Here is a 20102-nt window from a genome sequence, read left to right as displayed (position 1 = left end):
GGCCAGTGGGTGCACCTCCTCCTGTCCCCAGCTGGACACTGACCTCAGGGTGCACCTCCTGCAGCGAGCTGAAAAAGGGCACGAAGGGAGGGCGCCCAAAGTGGGTGATGGAGCGCAGCCCCGTGAACAGGCTCTTGTTCAGCACCTTCTGGAAGTGCCGCTCACAGATGTACTGAAAGAGAGATTGGTGCACATCAGATGGCCCAGCACAGCCCGGCATGGCCTGGCATGGCGTGGCATGGCACGGCACCCTTGCCCTTGGATGCCCAGGCTCACCAGCATGGTGGTGCGCAGATCGAACTTCTCGGCCAGCTGTGTGATGTAGATGTGCACAGAGACCAAGCCGTTCTTGTCTGACTCCTCCACCTCCCGGATGATGTCTGTCAGCCACTCAAACTGCCGCTGCGTGCGGGTCACCCAGATGAAGTAGATCTGTGGAATGGGGCCCAGAGTGGGGCCAGCATCCCCATGAATGTCTGTGGACTCCACAGAGGATTTTACCCCCAAAGAGGCCAGCAGCAGCAGGAGGCATCTCAGAATCACGAATCAATTAGGTTGGAAAAGATCTCTGAGATCAAGTCCAACCTCTCAGGGGGGCTTGTCTTTCAGACACTCTTACCTTCTTACAGAGCAGCTTGGAGTTTATGGATGACTTGAAGACCAGGTCCTTGAGAATGGATGCGAAGGGAGTCACCCCGATGCCTCCTCCCACCAACACCGACACCTCAAACTTGTTCCACTCCTGGTGGCCCTCCCCAAAGGGCCCGTCCAGGTAGAGCTGGAAGGGAGACAGCAGTTAGCAGAAGTGTCTGCTTGCCCCGGCCTTGGAAGGGCTGGAGGCGTGCCTCACGCTTGGCACAACCCATTGCTGAGATGCTCTCTTGGTCTAGATGTCCCCAAGGGTGACATGCTGTGCAGGGCTCACCTTGGCCAGATGTCTAGGTGTCCCCAAGGGTGACATGCTGTGCAGGGCTCACCTTGGGCAGATGTCTGTGTGTCCCCATGGGTGCCATGCTGAGCAGGGCTCACCTTGGGCAGATGTCTATGTGACCCAAGGGTGACATGCTGAGCAGGGCTCACCTTGGGCAGATGTCTAGGTGTCCCCAAGGGTGACATGCTGTGCAGGGCTCACCTTGGGCAGATGTCTAGGTGTCCCCAAGGGTGCCATGCTGAGCAGGGCTCACCTTGGGCAGATGTCTAGGTGTCCCCAAGGGTGACATGCTGAGCAGGGCTCACCTTGGGCAGATGTCTATGTGTCCCCAAGGGTGACATGCTGAGCAGGGCTCACCTTGGGCAGATGTCTAGGTGTCCCCAAGGGTGACATGCTGAGCAGGGCTCACCTTGGGCAGATGTCTATGTGTCCCCAAGGGTGACATGCTGAGCAGGGCTCACCTTGGGCAGATGTCTAGGTGTCCCCAAGGGTGACATGCTGTGCAGGGCTCACCTTGGGCAGATGTCTAGGTGTCCCCAAGGGTGACATGCTGAGCAGGGCTCACCTTGGGCAGATGTCTAGGTGTCCCCATGGGTGCCATGCTGAGCAGGGCTCACCTTGGGCAGATGTCTAGGTGTCCCCAAGGGTGACATGCTGAGCAGGGCTCACCTTGGGCAGATGTCTAGGTGTCCCCAAGTGTGACATGCTGAGCAGGGCTCACCTTGGGCAGATCTCTGTGTGTCCCCAAGGGTGACATGCTGAGCAGGGCTCACCTTGGGCAGATGTCTAGGTGTCCCCATGGGTGACATGCTGAGCAGGGCTCACCTTGGGCAGATGTCTAGGTGTCCCCAAGGGTGACATGCTGAGCAGGGCTCACCTTGGGCAGATGTCTAGGTGTCCCCAAGGGTGACATGCTGAGCAGGGCTCACCTTGGGCAGATGTCTAGGTGTCCCCAAGGGTGACATGCTGTGCAGGGCTCACCTTGGGCAGCGTGCCGAGGAGGGCCAGGCTCTTGGGCGAGTAGAGCTCGCGCAGGCGGGTGGTCCAGGGCCCCACGGCGCGGATGTGCAGGCTCAGCGTGTCGTCGTGCGGGGCCGAGGTCAGCGTGAACGGGTGGTACTCCGTGGTGCCCAGCCCCACGCAGGCGATGCGCACCCACTGCCCGGACTTGTAGTCAAAGTCCTGCGGCCGCTGGAACTGCAGGTGGGTGACACCTGTGGGGAGGTTGTTGGAGATGTTGGGGGGTTGATGCTCCTGCAGCGCTGCAGCCCCTGATGCTCTCGCAGGGAGCCTGGGCTGGGCTGGTGCGGGGTGGCCAGGGATGCTGTGGTACCTGAGGGCAGGAGCTCGGCTTTCACCACACTGATCTCCACCTTCTTCCTGCTCAGGCTGTACAGCTTGTCTGCGCTGTAGATGAGGGCTGGGATGATGAAGTAGATGTGGAAACGGGGCTGCTGGATCAGTGCGTAGCTGCCGTGGATGATGACCTGGGCAGGGAGCAGCAGAACCCTTTAGCAAGGTGAGTCATCAGCCCAGGGATGATTTGGTGGCAGATCAACAGCAATGGGGAGCCAGGAGTGGGGCTACCATCTCCCTTGGGACTACCCCAAGCTATTCCATCTCATCAGCTGCACTGAATTCACCTACAGGCTTGCAGTGCATGGGCACCACCATCCCTCCCTTCCAGCCCCAACCCTTTACCAGGATGTAGAGCAGCATGTAGAGGTGGTGAGTGATCCAAAACCCCTGGAAGCTGACGCGCCGGAAGTGGCGTGTGGCAAACACGTACATCACAGCAAGGACCACGAGCAGCAGCACTCCTGTCATGCCTGTGAGAGAAGAGTTAAGAGGGGCTCTGACTGGACTGGGCAGAGGGCAGCCCATCCTGGACACAGGTGTGCCAGTCTGTCTGCGAGGACAGACCTGGAATAGTTTGGAAGAACCACCTGGAATAGTTTGGAAGAACTCCCTATTCTCACCTGGAACAGTTTGGAAGAACCACCAGTAATACTTCTGTGGGAGCTGTGACCTGGAGAAGGACAAGAGATTGCACCATGGAGTGACCAGAATGAACGAATGGTTTCCATTTTCATTTCTGTCCATGCCCAGGACACCCTTGAATGGACTCTGCTTCAAATTCCACTTACCCATCATTTGTAAAGACAGTGGAGAAAAGGCAGGACAGCACACTGAGAGGTGTGACTGAGAAGATGTAGACGTTCACTACGTGACCTGCAGTGTGGAGCACTGTAAGAGAAAAAACACAGAGAAAGAAGCATCACTTGATGTGGATGGAGATGTGTCAGACTCTGATGATGTTCCCTGGGACCTGGAGTGACTCAGAGGACTCCTTTTTTGTAGTGCAAGGCATCTACGTCTCTGCAAGGTCTTTAAGCTTATGTCTCTGGTCCTGCCATGGTGGTCCTGCCACGGGATGATTGGCTGGTCCTGTGCTGGTGGGTGGCAATGCCCCAGCAGCCCACCCACCTGAGAAAATCAGGGCTGCCATGGCAACCCAGCGGTGGAAGTCGACGGCGGCGTCGAAGGGGATGTAGTGATTGAGGAAGGTCTCCCGCAGGACGGTGATGAGGTTGCGGCACATGGTGAGGAGGATGTAGGAGTACATGAAGGAGATGGAGGCAGCTGAACCCCTGGAGATGATGATCCCCACGAAGGTGGTCTGTGCAATTCCAGTGCTGGGGGATGCGAAGGCGTAGTCTGGGGAGAGAGAGCGGAGGGGGTGTCGTGTGCCCAGCGCTGAGGGACATCACCCTCCCTGCGGCAAGGGGACAGCCACCTGCGTGGCTCCACCAAAAACGGGACACCAGGAGTGGGTTTGTGGGGGGAAAGGGGCGCAACGACCCAGAACGGCTGGATGACAGGGTTTCCTTGGAGATCCAGGGTGGTGAATGTCCACCTGGGAATCTGCACATTGGGACTGTGGCCTCAGATGGGGAATCCAATATAAGAGGTGTCCATAAACTGGAATAAGTCCAGTGGAGACCACCAGGATGGGTGGGAGCTGCAGGACATCATAGAGCTATGTCTATGAAAGGGAAAGGCTGAGGGAAATGGTATAAGAGGTGTCCATAAACTGGAAAGAGCCCAGTGGAGACCACCAGGATGGGTGGGGGCTGCAGGATATCAGAGAGCTTTGTCTATAAAAGGGAAAAGCTGAGAGAAATGGACTTGTTCAGGCTGGAGGAGATGGGTCAGGGAAGCTGGCTGTCTGCAGCCATCTCATGGGCACACAGAGCAAGTCTTGCTTAGGCATGCAGAGTAGAAGGATGTGAGGCAAGAGCACGAGTTTCACTGTAGAAAACTCCGGTTCGAATCCTTGAAATTCTCCACAGGGAGAATGGTCAAAAACCAGCACAGACCCAGCAAGGCGGCGGAATCACCAGCCTTGCAACTCCTCACACCTTCTCTAGACAAGGCCTTCAGCAGCCTCATTCAGCTTTGGAAAAGGGTTTTCTCTGAGCAGGGCATTGGACCAGACCCTTCCAGAGATCTCAGTCCAGGGGAGGACTGACACTGTTGCCCAAAGTTGTGCCCATCACGCCCCAGGCAATCCACCAGCACTGAGGCAGGCAGCCCGTGCCCCTCAGCAGGGCAGGGTGGGCACTCACAGTAGGCTCTCTCAGCAAAGACACCAGCAGTGATGGCAGAGAAGAGGGTGACACAGACGATGTGGCGCCGGTAATTCTCAACGAAGCGCTTGAACTCCTGGATCTTCTGCTGGACTTTGTTCCTCTCGTACTTCTTCCGTCGCGCTTCCGTGTACAGACGCAGCTGGTACTGGTTTGCCCTGGAAAATGCAGGAGTGCTGGTGTCACCCTGAGGTTTTCCCGGCAAGGAATGGCTCAGGGCCCAGGTTTGGGATTCGTTTTTTCCCTGTCACATCAGCGGCAGGGGAGATCTGCACAGCACACACCATCTGAGGGTGATCTCAGGTCAGCCTGCTCTGCAATGCCTTCAAAAGCTGGTAGTAAATGTGGAGGCAATGACTCACAAATGAAACTGTAGATGAGAACTGTAAATTTCATAGCGCCATCAAAAAACTCTCTGGAAAAGGGGAACTTCCTTAATTGGTGCAATTAAGGCAATCCAAGATATTATGGCCAAAAATAACAGCAGCTGAACTGCTGCCTTGAAATACTTGCTTCCAAGAAATACTTGCTGCTGCCACAGCAGGGAGGACAAATTCTCTCCTGCAGCTCTTGTAGGCAGCCCAGGTGAACCAGGAGGAGCACAGGCAGGAACTGTCAGACAAAACCCCTCTCTGAAAGCCACTATTCCAACCTCTGGAGTTGGCCACTTCATCTGTTTGAAGTTTTTTGGGTTTTTTTGTAGAGGCACATCGCCCAGACCCAGCTACGGCACTGTCCTGCCAAGATGGGATTCTTTCTGTAGCTCCTTGGCTATTGAGTGCCTCCTTGGAGCAGTGACATGTGACTAGAGGGCTACCCAGTCTGACATGGAAGTGTGAGAAGCAGCAAACAGGACAAGCCCAAGCCCCAAAAGCACAGCTGGGGAGGGGACTCACTTTCTTCCTGGTCTCTTCCTCAGTTCTTGGCCTTTTCGCTCCATGTAGTGACTCACAGTGTCCAGGTTTGGGTCTTGCTTCTCCTCTGAGATGATTCTGTGGAAATAGAGCTGTGTCTAGCCCAGAGTTCTATTTGCTAGAAGTGCTTGTTGACATTTTCCCCTTTTCTCCACCTCCCATCTCAGGCTTAGCTGGGGACATGTCCAGCTCTTTCCTGCAAGCCTGCCTGCATTAACTCCACTTGCACATGGTCTGGATTCACTCCACGATAAACCCCCCATCTGAAGGGCAATGCAGGACTCCCATCCCCACACAGAGGATGGAACAGGGCTCTGCAGGAGGCAATTCCCCCTTCTGGCTGTGCCTGGGGAGGGGACGGCAGCCCCCTGCAGCATGCACTTTCCACTCCTTCCCCAGCTCTGGGAGCTCCAACACCTGGTGGGAGCATTGTTGGAAGGCTTGGGGTGGAGGACAGATGTGAGCCAGGGCAGGAAGAGAAGGAATAGCCACAGTGCCACTAAGGAAGGGAAGGGAGCTTACCCTTTTGGCTCATTCTTTTTTATGAAGGAGACACAGTTGCGCAGATTTTGCTTGGAGACCTCAGGGATACCTTTGAGGAGACAAAATGACAAACAGCCATTCAGAAGGTGCAGGACAAAGTTTAGGAATCTCCTGTGGGCAGGGAAAAGCTGTGAACTGGCCCCAAACATCACACATGAAGCAACAGCTGATGTGACCATGTTCACAGGGGTTCTTGGATGAGGGAAGAGACGAGGATTTCACTCCATGTTTCAGAAGGCTTGATTTATTATTTTATGATGTGTATTATATTAAAAACTATACTAAAAGAATAGAAGAAAGGATTTCATCAGAAGGCTGGCTAAGAATAGAATAGAAAAGAATGATAAAGGTTTGTGGCTCAGACCTCTGTCCATGCCAGCTCTCTGTGATTGGCCATTAATTACAAACATCCAACATGGGCCAATCACAGGTGCACCTGTTGCATTCCACAGCAGCAGATAATCAAGGTTTACATTTTGTTCCTGAGGCCTCCCATCTTCTCAGGAGAAAAAAACCCTAAGGAAAGGATTTTCCATAAAAGACGTCTGTGACAAGCTGAAGCCCCATTACTGCAGTTGGTGTGGGGGTGCTGACGGGGCAGGATTTGAGAGGTGCCCACTGCCTGCAGCCTTGCAGGAGCTGGGCTGTGCCAGTGCCCACTGACCTCTGACGCAGAGCTGGGTGAGGCGCAGCTCGCTGTCGTGGTCCCGCAGCATGTAATGGAAATTCTCCCACGTCAGCTCCTCGCGGTCCTGGAAGCCCGAGGCCCGGAACATGGACTCGGTCACCTGCTCTGCCTGCTCACTTGACAGGCAGTTGTTGGAGATCTCAATGAAGGACCTGGAGCAAGGAGGAGACATGGGAACACCAGCTGAGTCCCAGGCCAGTTTCATGGGAGAAATGGGCACTTGGTTGCACTTGTGCACAGAAGCAGAGAAACTGGGAGCTGCTGCTGAAGACATGTCTATCAACATTGTGAAAACAGTAGGAGAGAGGAGGGAGAGTACCTGAGCATCCTCAGAAACTCCTCCTTGGAGAGGAACCCATTCTCATCAGTGTCATACATCCTGAACATCATCTTGGACTTTTCCTCTGGGGACCCTGGTGGGGAGAGGAAGAGGCAAAGTTAGAAGAAGATCCAATCTTCATCAACAAAGATGATTTCATATGTTGTTTTTGAGTGTCTGGACCCTGCAGCAGTGGAGCCTCACCCTTCCACTTGACTTTCTCAAGTGCAAGGTAAATATTGGGTAGACACACATTCTTTCTTGTGCATTATTTTTCAAAGTGTGCTTTTGCAGAGCAATGATTTTCCTGGGAGTTGTTTTGACTGAATCTGACATTCAACACCTCCACCTGTTAATCCATCATTCCAGTGGTCATTTATGGAGAATCAGATATCAGACACAGTTACCATGACCTCCCAGGCACAGGATGTCCCTTCAGGAGAAAGGGCTGACGTGTCTGTGGTGGTGGAAGACAGCTCCCCTCATGAACCATCTTTCAGAAAACACATTCACGTTGTCATGCCCCATGACCCAAGCTGAAGCTGTCCTGAGTGAAGGAAATTTTAACTTGTAGCAGTGTCTACAGGTTGACCTGCTGTGTGAATCACGTCCTCCACTCTCACAGAGCCCAGAAACAGGTCCAAGGGCAGCAGACAGGGGCATTAACCAGCTCCAGCTCCCACCTTTCATGAAGACCACCAAGATGTCCAGGAACTCCCGAAAGGAGATGTAGCCATTGCCATCTTTGTCAGCCAGGGAGAACATGGACTCCACAAACATGGAGTGCTCCTTGAGCCCCAGAGCTTCAGCAAACTCAGCCCTGCTCAGCTCACAGGTGAGAGACTCCCTTGCCATCTGTGAAGATTCAAAGCTGAGCTCCCCAGCATCGGATCTGTCGATTTCCAGCACCTGCAGGTTGTGTCCCACAAAAGAAATGCTGTGAGTGATGGCTGAGCAGAAGGCTGGTGTTTCCTTCCTGACTTATAGCACAAAGACTGGTGGCTCCCTGGCACCAAACTCATGGCAGATGCCATGGAGAACATTCCGTGTCCCTCCTACACAATGTGACTTGTCACACTTGACGTGACTGATCACTCTGGAGACCTGTTACATCACCCAATAGTCTCTTTGCCACTTTAGACACTTGCGTCACTGCAGGAGATCTCCCTTTGTCCTCTGCAGAGGAAAATGTATTTACTGGAAGCATTGGCAGCTTCCTTGTGGATGATTTACGAGCTCTTCCCGAAAGCACCAGCCCTGATGTTCATTGTTTAACCAACACAGAAATACCTTCCCCCATGCATCAGGGCTTGCTACACCTCTACACACCTGAGCAAACAGGTGCCTGAAGAAAGTCTCTAGAATTTGTTTTCTCTGCTCCTGGGTGACTGCCCGTTTCATCAGGTTCTGCTCCCTCATCTCGGACAGATGCAGGTCAAAGCTGCTCTCCTTCAAGTAGTCTCTGAGCTTCCCAACAAAGATGCTCCTCTCGGCCTCCCCATTGAAGAGCAGCACCTGCAAAGGGCCCACGGACTGGCTGTGATCACCAGAGGCTCAGCTCCACGGTATTTGCTGGCCCTGGTGGTTCTCAGGAGGCCACAACCTCCCTCCAAGGCCTTACAGTGCTCCCAGTGCCCCCAGCTGGGTGGTGCAGAGGACTGTGGAGGCTCCAGGGCAAGGTGCCATCCCCCAGGCACCATGGCACTTACCAGGTCGTACTCCTTGGGGCTCTTCAGGAGCAGAGCTTTGTTGCCTCTGTTGTTGGAGACAATCACCTCCACCCTTGGCTGGGCTTTCAGGTTGATGCTCCGCAGCACAGACCCTCTGCTGTCCAGCACTTTGAGCTCTTTGTCAGCTTGGAGCTGAATGTAGACAGGACAGCTGTCTGCCTTGGGCCCATGCCACTCCATGGCTGGTGGGAGAGAGCACAGGACTCAGTTGGAAAGGTTCCTGCTCGTCTCAGAACCTCCTGCACTGAGAGGCGGTTTGGGAGTGATTTCATGACCAGGAAGGTCTCAAAAGAATAATGATATCTCCTAACTGCAGAGCTCAAGCACATGGGCACAGGAGGAGTCCAGGCTAGGGAGCAGGGAGGCAGAGCAAGGAGATACTGTCCCTGTCCTGGAGCTACTGGTGCAATTGCTCTGCACAGGTTTCCTCGAGGCAAGGTGGGGCCTGGGGAAGATTGGAATTGGAGTAGCACAGGATGACTCAGGTTGGAAGGGAATCTTGCCCAACCTCCTGCCCGGAGCAGGACCGGCCACAGGTCAGGCTGCTCAGTGCTGTATCTGGTCAGGCCTTGAGCAGGATGGGCTACCAAGCCCTGGGCTCCCTGTCCCACTGCTGGCTGTGCTCCTGGGGAAGCTGTTCCTCCTTAAATCCGCCCTGGGTACAAGCCTCAGGCCCAGCCCTGCCTCAGAGAGTGCCCTGGCAGCAGCAGCAGCAGCAGATGCCACCGCAGGGCTGGCAGTGCCACTCACCATGCATGGCCTCACCAGACACCTCCCTGCGCACGCTGGTGCCCTGCTTCCTCTGCAGCTTCTGGAAATCCCTCCTGCGCAGAGCAGCAACCACCCAGGCCACAAACAGAGTCACTGGGGACACAGGGGAGAAAGGGGCATGAGTGTCACAGACATCTTTTGTGAAAAATGCTTTCCGTAGGATTTTTCCTCCTGAGAAGCTGGGAGGCCTCAGGAACAAAATGCAAACAATGATTATCTGCTGCTGTGGAGTGCAACAGGTGCATCTGTGATTGGCCCATGTTGGATGTAATTTGTAATTAATGGCCAATCACAGCCCAGCTGGCTTGGACAGAGAGTCTGAGACAGAGCTTTTGTTATCATTCTTTTCTATTCTATTCTTAGCTAGCCTTCTGATGAAATCTTTCCTTCTATTCTTTTAGTATAGTTTTAATGTAATCTATATAACAAAATAATAGATCAAGCCTTCTGATATATTAAACATAAAGTCAAATCCTTATCTCTTCCCTCATCCTTGGACCCCTGTGAACATGGTCACACGTGAGAGATCACAGAGCTCCTTCCCCCCTTGGCTCCCTCCTGGTGCCCAAGGACCCTGCCAGCTGAAGCCCCCCAGCAGAGACTAGGACTCAGCAGCTCCTGCTGGGAGGTGCTCTGTCCATGGGCACTCAGCCCCTTTCTGTGGAGAGGTGGAAGAGGAGGACAGTGACAGGAAGAGGGAACAGAATGACAAACCCAGGGGCAGGCAGCAGAGGACAACGATGATGATGCCGAAGCCCGCGCCGCTGCCTGCAAAGTAGTCCAGCACCATCATGGGCGTGCAGTTGGCCAGGAGTTGAGCTGTCAGCTGCTGGGGCTGGGGGCACGGGTCCCCTGCAAGGGGGAAACAGGCTGTGAGTGTCAGTGGCCTTGCACCCAGCCCACCTGCATCCCCCCAGGAGCCTCTGCATGAAGATGTTGATGGGGGTCATGGCTGAGCGACCCAGAAGTGCAGAACTGGGGGGCTTGATTTAGACTCCACCTCTTGGGGACAGCAGAATTGGGGTGCTTGATTTAAACTCCACCTCTTGGGGACAGCCTTTGGGTTTGGGTTCAACTTTTGCCTGCCACAGCAAACTGGACTCAAGTGCTCTGCAGGTTCAGCACCATCCCCTCTCCTGCTGGGATGGGCTGAGCAAGACCCTGGGCCACAGCAATCTGGGGCTCAGAGCCTGCACTCATCTGGATCCTGCAGGAAGTCCTCCTGGTGTGACTACAAGGAACACACACCATGGGAATGAAAGCACTTTGCAAGGTCTGGAACGTTGCCCAAATGTAATGCTTCCAGTAAATGGGAAGGTGTGGCAATATTCCAAGAGGAAAAGGCATTTTGCCAGACAGTAATATGCATTTTTCCCTTGGGATCATGCTTGCCTGCACTACAGCCCTCCTTCAACATCTACACCGTGTGTGAACATCTTGCTCACAAGCAACCCCTGCATTTTGTGCCCATTTTGCTGGTTTAGGGTCATAGCAGGTGTGAGGCTTGAGAAACCCCAAACCTGATGTGTTCCCTGTGCCATTTACTCACCAGCTGTGTCACTGGGGTGGCTCTGTTTCCCTTGCTGCCTTGCAGGAGCCATTCCCTCCCTGTGCCCTCCCACTGCAGGGTGCACTCACCCTGTGTCCACGTGAACACGTGGGGCTGGAGGTCTGTGGGTTGGGCAGAGGTGACAGAAGTCAGCACGCTGTAGAAGGTGGTGTTACGGATCTCCCTGATCTCCTCCTCCGTGAACAGCCTGAGGAAAAGGACATGGAGACAAGTGGTTGTCACTGACCAGCATCAGGAGGGAACTGAGGAAGCTGGAGGATGCTTTTCCTCCAGTTTTCATGTGTTACTGGGGTTTGCAGAGCAACTCTCAGACAGGGATGAGGCCGTTACCCATTCTTGGTGTTTTCGAACCAAAACCTGTCGGCATCACGCAGGCGCAGGAACTGTTCCAGGATGATGGTGGAGAAGAGGGAGCCATCAGCCTCCAGCATGCCTCCAGGGAGCAGCTCCAGCCCAGCCAGGTTGTTGCCATACAGGGCAGCAACCTTCTGCAGGACCTGGTGAGAAACCCCAAGCACACATCCGTGAGCACAGGGAGTTCTGCCAGGGCACCATAAAGTGTTGGCAAGCCTTGGGAGGTGTAAGGAATGTGCATTTCCCAGGCATCACACATCTGTGGGCTGGGAGGATGCTGAGCCTCACACAGCCTGGAGCCCATTGCTTGAGCTTGAGCAGCTGAGCATCACTCCCAGGGCACACCAGATCTAGGAGGAGCAGAGTGCCTGGTGGCACTGGGACAGGATGGTTTATTCATGACATGAAATTACAGTTACCCCCTGCAGCATGAAAATCAGGACATGCACTGATCTCCCCCTTCCTATGAAGCTGCAGAATTCAGTTCCTGCCTGGAACAACCCATCCCCCTTTGTCCCACAAGCATTCCCTGCCCTGTTACCTGTGGCTCCAGGTGTGGGGCAAGGCTTGACCAGTTTTGGAGAGGTTCCAACCCAAAATGCTGCCGGGCTTGGTTGTAGGTGGGCAGGCCAAAGTCCCTCCCTCGCTGGATCCAGCTGGCCACGTAGTCAGTGCGGGAATACTTCAGGGGCCCATACCAGAAATCTGTGGGGGCACATGCTCTGTGTGTCTGTAGCTCTCTGCACCTCCTTTAAAGAGGCTGAGCTGTGTGGCTGGGTGCTGATGAAGGAGGCGATGGCACCTGCCTCCCCACCCTGCCCCCAGCACCGGCACAGCTGCAGTACAGACCTTGCAGATCCTCCACCACAACGTTGTCCTCCTGCTCTGCTATCTGGGAGCTCATCCCCAGCAGGATCTCGTCCACATCCTCTGCCTGCTGTAGCCCAGGGCTCTGACAGGCATGGGAAGAACCAGTGATTCCTCTTGCACAAGGGAGGACAGAAAGCAGCCCCACAACCCTGACCTGGTGCCCCCAGGGGTGCAGGGGAATCAGGGACCCCTTCCAGGCTCATTTTCTCCACATCAGCTCAGCCTCGAGGTCTGAGCCTGACACAGCTGAAGGCTGGGGAGGCTGGATGGGGAGGATCCCTCACCCCTTGTCTGGCTGTCATGATCTGCACCCAATTTCCCTCACAGACCCCTGTGGGGTGCCCCATAACCCAGAGCAAGGGGTGAAGACCCCTGGCCAGCCTGCCACATCCCCAGGGACCCCCGTGCTCCCCACCCTGTACCTCTCTGCTCCAGTAGCTGTTGCAGAGCCGCGCTGCAGGGAACGAGGCACCGGAGACAGACACGTTCTGGAACCTGCACCTGGTGTCCCTGGAAGAACAGAGAGGGATTGCACCTGCCCCTGGTGTCCCTGGAACAGCAGAGAGGGATTGAACCTGCCCCTGGTGTCCCTGGAACAGCAGAGGAGGATTGAACCTGCCCCTGGAAGAACAGCGGAGGATTGAACCTGCCCCTGGTGTCCCTGGAAGAACAGAGGAGGATTGAACCTGCCCCTGGTATCCCTAGAAGAACAGAGAGGGATTGAACCTGCCCCTGGTGTCCCTGGAACAGCAGAGAGGGATTGAACCTGCCCCTGGTGTCCCTAGAAGAACAGAGAGGGATTGAACCTGTCCCTGGAAAAACAGAGAAGGATTGAACCTGCCCCTGGTGTCCCTGGAAGAACAGAGGAGGATTGAACCTGCCCCTGGAAGAACAGAGAAGGATTGAATCTGCCCCTGGTGTCCCTGGAAGAACAGAGAGGGATTGAACCTGTCCCTGGTGTCCCTGGAACAGCAGAGAGGGATTGAACCTGCCCCTGGTGTCCCTGGAAGAACAGAGGAGGATTGAACCTGCCCCTGGAAGAACAGAGAGGGATTGAACCTGCCCCTGGTGTCCCTGGAACAGCAGAGAGGGATTGAACCTGCCCCTGGAAGAACAGAGAAGGATTGAACCTGCCCCTGGTGTCCCTAGAAGAACAGAGGTGGATTGAACCTCTCCCTGGTGTCCCTAGAAGAATAGAGGTGGATTCAACCTCTCCCTGGTGTCCCTAGAAGAACAGAGAGGGATTGAACCTGCCCCTGGAAGAACAGAGAGGGATTGAACCTGCCCCTGGTGTCCCTAGAAGAATAGAGGTGGATTGAACCTGCCCCTGGTGTCCCTGGAACAGCAGAGAGGGATTGAACCTGCCCCTGGTGTCCCTGGAAGAACAGAGGAGGATTGAGCCCACAGCCCTGAGCCAGGGGTGCCCAAAGATGCCAGGACTTGGCTGTCTCAGCTGAGACATGGGGAAGGGACAGAAACCATTGGTAGGAGTGACTGTGGGGTAGGATGGTTGGGACAGATGGAGATTAGAGATTTTTGATGTTAGGTTGTGGAATTTATGATTTATTGTAAAGGGGATCTTTACAAGTTCTTTACTTTTACTAGTTGCAGCTCGCAGCAGGCTTGAGAGAAGAGTGATAAAGAGGATGAGAGAGAGAGAGTAAAGGAGGATAAAAGATTTATTGTATTTATTATTAAAATACAATAAACCTTTTTTTGTGTTGAATATTCTAATTTTTACTAACTCATTCAGTTCAATATATACATTTTATCGTATTTACATACACTTCATAAGAATTATTACATTACTATATTATGTTACATTTTAAATTTTAAAAATTACTCTTTGGACTTTTTTTGCTAAGTTAGTAGGGTCTGCTCTGACTTTTGGACTTGGTTGCAAGCAGAGGTTATTGTTTCATTAAAAGGGGATTACCTTTAGCTGGTCATACTATATTTTTGTAGTTGTTTAGTAAGGTATCTCAAAGTTTGCTTTCATTTCAATTTTGCTTATAGTTTCTATATTCTCAAAATCTTTTGCTAGACAATCATATTTATAATGCTTTCTTTCATCTCCCCCAACAACCATCCCAACAAAGACCATTCCCAGTCACCAGCCCAGCTTGGGCATCCCCTCCCCTCACACAGTCCCATGGTCCCACCGGGCTGCTCCTACCTCTTGTAAACTCCTGGAGGCACCATGGTGGCCAGGAACTGCCTGGCAGCTGCCACAAATTCAGGGGAGATGCTGGGGTCCAGGTGCTGCTGGTAACCTGTGGGGGAGTGTGGCATCTTTTATGAAAAATCCTTTCCTTGGGATTTTTCCTCCTGAGAAGCTAAGGGGCCTCAGGAACAAAATTTAAACATTGATTATCTGCTGCTATGGAATGCAACAGGTGCACCTGTGATTGGTCTCATGTTGGTTGTTTCTAATTAATGGCCAATCACAGTCAGCTGGCTCGGACACAGAGCAGAGCCACAAACCTTTGTTACCATTCCTTCCTTTCTATTATTAGCTTAGCCAGCCTTCTGATGAAACCTTTTCTTCTATTCTTTTAGTACAGTTTTAATGTAATATATATATAATAAAATAATAAATCAAGCCTTTTGAAACATAGAATCAGATCCTCGTCTCTTCCCTCGACATAACACCCCTGTGAACACTGTCAGGCTGGAGGGAAAAGGGGCCAAGCCCCCTCTCCCTCCCCACCCACCAGCTCCCCTGTCCCCTCCCCTGCTCCCAGCCCTGCTCTGCCCACCCTCACCTTGGTACTCGGGGACCTGTGTGCCCAGCAGGGTTGGCAGCCACTCGTACAGAACGATGCTCTAGGAACAGGGAAACGGGTCAGGGCCGGAACCAGGCAAGATCCTGGGGGTCCCAGCAGAGCTGGGGGTGCCAGCCCTCACCTGGAAGGTGGCGATGACCCTCTTGCGGGCGTGCTGGAAGAGATCCTCATCGGACCAGGCGGGATGCTGCTGGGCCAGGGCTGCGGCCACGCGGTTGTGGTAGCGGAACCAGGCGATGCTCTCGGCCTGCAGGAAGGGGCTCTCATTCCCCCAGGCACTCCCCAGGTCTGCAAGAGCCACCACGACCATCACTGGGGGTGTCACCGCTGGGTCTGGCTTTGCCCGTGGCTGGAGGAGCTCACCCAGCCCCGTGGGTCCAGCCCAGTGTCCCCCTGTCCCTGGAGGAGCACCCCCAGCCCAGTGTCCCCTTGTCCCCTCACCCTTCCTTCCCCCCAGCCAGAGCAGCAACCTGGGCCAGTGAGAAGCAGCACCAGGCCCCCAGCATGGACTAAATGTTGGGCAGGTGAGGAGCTCCAAGCAAGCTGGGTGGGTTTGTGTCCGCAGCAGCCCCTTTCCCCAGAGTTCAGCTGGGATCAGAGCTGCTCTCTGACATTGCCACCAGGATATGTGGCCTCTGGAGTTCCTGGTGCGTCCTGCTGGGGCTCAAATCTCCCACCCCTTGGGAACCTGCCACAGCCCTCCTGATCCACAAATCCTGCATCTTCTGCCCTTTCCCCTTTCCTGGGCTCAGCTCTGGGCTCAGCTCCAGGGACCCCCTGCTCCCTGCAGGGATGAGGAACCATTGGGATGCCCCCCTTACCGTAGATCCCTTGGGGACCGCCCTGTCCCGTGGATGGATCCAGAGCCTTCCACATGGGCACCCTCCCGTCTGTCTGCCTGGGGAGGCTCCCGTTGGGCCCTGCTGCCAGCTGTCCTCCCTGGAAGCTCCTCAGGGCATCGCTCCAGGAGTGAGAGGGGCCGTAGATGGAGCTGCCATCCAGCCAGCCCGTCACCCCGTTGGTCTAGGGCAGGCACAGGGAAGAGGCATTAACAGGGGACAGGGTTTCACTGGAAAGGTGCAAAAAAGAGGTCTGGAAAGCCCCAATCTGCCTCTTTTGCTCTTGCAAAGCAGTCTGTTTTAACCTCATTTTAACCAGAGCTCTCAGGAAGCAAATACAATCTCTATGCAAGCTTCAGGAGTTAGTGCCAGGTAGAGGAAATAACCAGGTACAAGCTTTTCAAAAGTACATTTGGGATTGATTTTTCCCCAATTATTTTGGCTATGCCCAGAAGCAGACATCTGTGAATCCCTATGTAGGCTGGAAAGGGACTAAACCCATCTCTGGGGAAACTGGGAACACCAGAGCTTTCCCCTCTGATCTCACAGTAGGAAAGCCCACTATCCTGGAAGCATGTTGAACATCTCCCCTTCCAAATGTTTGCATGGAAACATGCTTTTTATTCTGAAAACATGCTGGTGTTTCCAATTTTTTAAGCTTTTAAATATTGATAAAAACATGACTTGCTAAATTGGTCTCTTCAGGGTTGGTCCCCTGAAAGGTTTAGGGGGGTGTTTTACTTTGGTGATTTTGGCTGGAGAGATCTCCAGCATGAAAGAAATCTGGGGAACACAATCAGAACAGCAAAATCCAGAGAAACTGGGGGAAAACCTGGATTTATTTTCCAAAATTACTGAAATTCAGGGGAGCACCACATCTTTGTGGCAGGGCCAGCTCAGCTTTGTGAAACATTATTAAAGACAGAACTTGGTGCCTAAAACAACGTGCAATAATTGACTGACCTATTTCTTTGTCAGTCAAAGAAATAGGTCAGTCAATTTCTTCATTTTCTTCATTGGGGAAATGCTTTGACTCTGGGCAATCACTAGCATTGCTCAATGTGAAACTGGAAGTTGGCTTTGGGTTCATTTAGTTGGTTTAAGTGCTTGAGAGATGTTTATTTTTAGGGATGTAGTAGTGCTATCAGGTATTTCTGTAAATTATATTGGGTGTTACTGACCCCAGTGGTGGGTGGAGAAGAATTTGGATGAAAGGCAAAGAGCAGAGGAGAGTACACCCACCTGCTCCCGGGGACTGTTGGGGCTCTGTCCTGTCTCTGCTGCCCAGCGGACACGCTGGAAGGGCAGGACCACGTCTCCAGTGCCAGCAGGGTCAAACGTGGGGTCTCCAGAGGGGATGTGGATGTTGAGGAACTCAGCAGGGCAGCCGGGCTTCTCTGTCTCCAGGATGTCCAGGAGCACGTGGAAACCTGGCAGACACCAAAGCCTGGTCAGCAGCTGGAGCAGGACAGCAGGGAGGGCAGCTGTGGGCGGGCTGAGGGCACCAACACGAGCAGCCAGGGTGACCCAGGCCAGGCTGAACAGGGCTGGAAGGAACCTTGAACAAAATGACCATTGAGATCCCTTCCAACCCACACATTCTGGGATTCCATGATTCCCCAGAGACAAACATCTCCAGGCCTGGAGACCTAAGACCCCACTGAGCTCCTGGGAGACTGAAAAAGCTGCTCCAGCTTGCAGCAGTGCAGCCCAGCACGGCTCTTATCACACCTGTCTTGTGTTTTTGCCGTGGGGCAACTCTGGTGCTAAAAGAAATGAGGAAGTTCCCAAATGACAAATATCAGCACTTGGGTCACCTGGCAAAGGTCACCAAAAACCCACATGATCTCTCCTAGCCAGACAGTGCTGTGGTGAAGTCAGATCCTGTCAGGGGTCTCTGTGGGCAGCATAACTCCCAGATGTGTCAGAGAGTCTCCTTTCCCAGCCTGGCAACTAAGGAAGGAGTTGGCATTCTTCTGTCCTGGTTTTCAATGTTGTTTCTTTTCTGTTGTCTAGAACATTCTTTCTCTGACCTGCCGAGGTCTCTCTGGCAGGTTGGGTTGAGGCACACTGACTGCCTTCTGTTATCTTTTATACTAAAAACTATGTGTATACTATTTACAGTAATTTCCCAATACCTATCACCTATGTTAGACAGTGAGTTTCTACTCTAAACCAATCCAAAAGTGCCAGCATGACCCAGAAGATGGAGGTTAGGAAGAAGGAGAAAAAAGGCCAAGGCACACCCAAATTCCTCCATCTTGGGACCCCGAGCCCTCATTCTAAAAACCCCAAAATTCTACTTTTCCACCCTGTGACAAACTAACTATCATTCGACTTAAACTTTTGTGGCTTGTAAATCCTCATATAAGGTTGGTAATTTTTTCCATGGGTCAAAATCAAAGGCACAGGGGTCTTGGACTCTGTGCCAAGGTCTCTGAGCCCCCTCGCAGGGGCTTGAGACATCCAGGAGGGATGTCCTGGGTTCTGACAATACCCAAGGAGTGTGATATCCACAAGTGTCTGTGGATCTGATATCCACAAGTGTCTGCTGGGTCTGATATTCACAAGTGGGTCTGCTGCAGAGCACTGGGTGAGGAGCATTCCCATGCACGGCCTTGGGTGTGTGACAAACCAACTTTTTTTCACCCAAACCACCATTTTTGCAGTGGATGTGGGGTCTTGTAGGATTGATGGGGGGGTTGCACTGTCGGGACGGATGGAGACGAGAGATCTCTGCAGCCAGGTCGTGGAACTTGGGGTTTATTGCAAAGGGCCTGGGTGCAGGGCCCTGCTGGGAGCTGCCAAACACAGCTCAGAGCAGGCCCCAAAGAGGGAAAGAGAGATAAAGAGAGTGGTAAAGAGAGAATGAGAGAGTAAAAGAGAGGATCATAGGGTGAGGTTCCCGTTACAATACAATAAATCTTCTTCTGGTCTTGGAATTTGAGGTTTATTGCAAAGGGCCTGGGTGCAGGGCCCTGCTGGGAGCTGCCAGCCACAGCTCAGAGCAGGCCCGAGAGAAGAGAGGGGGAGAGAGGATGAGAGGGTAAGAGGGTAAAAGCATAAGAGAGTAAAATGAGAGACAAGAGGTAAGAGTAAGAGCTAAGAGGTAAGAGCATAGAAAAGTAAGTGAGCAAAGTTCCTGTTATACCATAAATCTTCTTCTGTGTTGAATATTCTAATTCTCACTAACCAATATAGTACAAGATACAAATCCTACAGCATTTCCATACAGCCTATAAGAATCATTACATTACCATACTGTGCTACATTTTAAACCCTAAAAACTCCTCTATGGACCCCCTCTGCCAAGCTGTAGGGTCTGCTCAGACCCTTGGGCCTGTCTGCTAGCAGAGGATGTTGTTCCATCAAAAGGGGATCACCTTCAGCTGGCCACACCATTGTTTTCCAGTTGTTCAGTAACTGAGGTATCTCAAAGCTTGCTTTCACTTCCATCTCGCTTATAGTTTCCATATCTCAAAATCTTTTGCCAGGCAATCATATTTATAAGGCTTTCCTGTTTCGCCTTCCCCAGCAGGGTCTTACCAAAGAAGACGGCCAGCACGGTGCTGTTCCTGCGCGAGGGCAGCCCCGAGGGGCCCCGTGCCAGGGCGGTGCTCAGCTGGCGCGCGTTGGGCACGCGGGGCTCCTGCAGCGCCTGGTACACGCCGTCCGCGAAATGTGCCGGCAGCAGGCGCAGCAGCCTGGCTCCTGCAGCACCAAAACACACAGGGGAGATTGGTTAACGTGGGTCCTCTGCTGCCCAGCCATGGCAGGACACGTGGATTGTGTGTTCTGGACCCAGAGGACAGCGAGAGCACAGCGTGGTGTGACCGTGTTCGCAGGGGTCCCATGATGAGAGAAGAGATAAAGATCTGACTCCATGTTTTAGAAGGCTTGATTTATTGTTTTATGATGTAAATTGTGGGAAATCCACAAAATTAGAGGGTTTTGGGGAAAGCTGCAAAAGGCAGGCCTCAGATACAGCAGAACTGTGAGCAGAGCTAAGCAGCAGCCATGAGATAGGTCAGCAGAAAAATTATTTAAACTGTAGAAAAAGCAGGGGCAAATAGAACAATGGCCTGTGTATTAATGCTTGTCTGAATAGCTCTCTAAGCTGCAGAAAGTTTATCTAGC

The 20102-nt window shown here is 53.1% G+C and overlaps 1 protein-coding gene across 2 annotated transcripts in view; it reads right to left on the bottom strand.

Annotated features, from left to right (window-relative positions):
• The window catches only part of DUOX2 (dual oxidase 2), a 34329-nt gene that overhangs the window by 1178 nt on the left and 13049 nt on the right, over positions 1 to 20102 (bottom strand). The window contains exons 4-33 of one of the 2 annotated variants that reach the window (XM_063169304.1): positions 19512 to 19676; positions 17208 to 17395; positions 15948 to 16149; positions 15248 to 15414; positions 15106 to 15166; positions 14517 to 14613; positions 12763 to 12850; positions 12320 to 12422; positions 12012 to 12175; positions 11447 to 11613; positions 11185 to 11303; positions 10261 to 10398; positions 9526 to 9639; positions 8755 to 8957; positions 8375 to 8560; positions 7729 to 7954; positions 7046 to 7139; positions 6703 to 6878; positions 6018 to 6087; positions 5478 to 5573; positions 4561 to 4739; positions 3419 to 3649; positions 3079 to 3178; positions 2911 to 2960; positions 2633 to 2760; positions 2265 to 2418; positions 1913 to 2145; positions 620 to 778; positions 277 to 432; positions 44 to 172 (exon numbers count right to left, since the gene is read on the bottom strand). In XM_063169304.1, the coding sequence (XP_063025374.1) occupies positions 44 to 172; positions 277 to 432; positions 620 to 778; positions 1913 to 2145; positions 2265 to 2418; positions 2633 to 2760; positions 2911 to 2960; positions 3079 to 3178; positions 3419 to 3649; positions 4561 to 4739; positions 5478 to 5573; positions 6018 to 6087; positions 6703 to 6878; positions 7046 to 7139; positions 7729 to 7954; positions 8375 to 8560; positions 8755 to 8957; positions 9526 to 9639; positions 10261 to 10398; positions 11185 to 11303; positions 11447 to 11613; positions 12012 to 12175; positions 12320 to 12422; positions 12763 to 12850; positions 14517 to 14613; positions 15106 to 15166; positions 15248 to 15414; positions 15948 to 16149; positions 17208 to 17395; positions 19512 to 19676 (4343 nt within the window). The remainder of the gene's footprint in view (positions 1 to 43; positions 173 to 276; positions 433 to 619; positions 779 to 1912; positions 2146 to 2264; positions 2419 to 2632; positions 2761 to 2910; positions 2961 to 3078; positions 3179 to 3418; positions 3650 to 4560; positions 4740 to 5477; positions 5574 to 6017; positions 6088 to 6702; positions 6879 to 7045; positions 7140 to 7728; positions 7955 to 8374; positions 8561 to 8754; positions 8958 to 9525; positions 9640 to 10260; positions 10399 to 11184; positions 11304 to 11446; positions 11614 to 12011; positions 12176 to 12319; positions 12423 to 12762; positions 12851 to 14516; positions 14614 to 15105; positions 15167 to 15247; positions 15415 to 15947; positions 16150 to 17207; positions 17396 to 19511; positions 19677 to 20102) is intronic. The other variant, XM_063169305.1, reaches the window with a different exon arrangement.

The sequence above is a fragment of the Melospiza melodia genome, chromosome 15, assembly GCF_035770615.1.
Source record: "Melospiza melodia melodia isolate bMelMel2 chromosome 15, bMelMel2.pri, whole genome shotgun sequence".
NCBI classification, from domain to species: Eukaryota; Metazoa; Chordata; class Aves; order Passeriformes; family Passerellidae; genus Melospiza; species Melospiza melodia.
The sequence above is the reverse complement of the archived record's forward strand: the minus strand, read 5'-3'. Positions and strand labels throughout refer to the sequence as shown.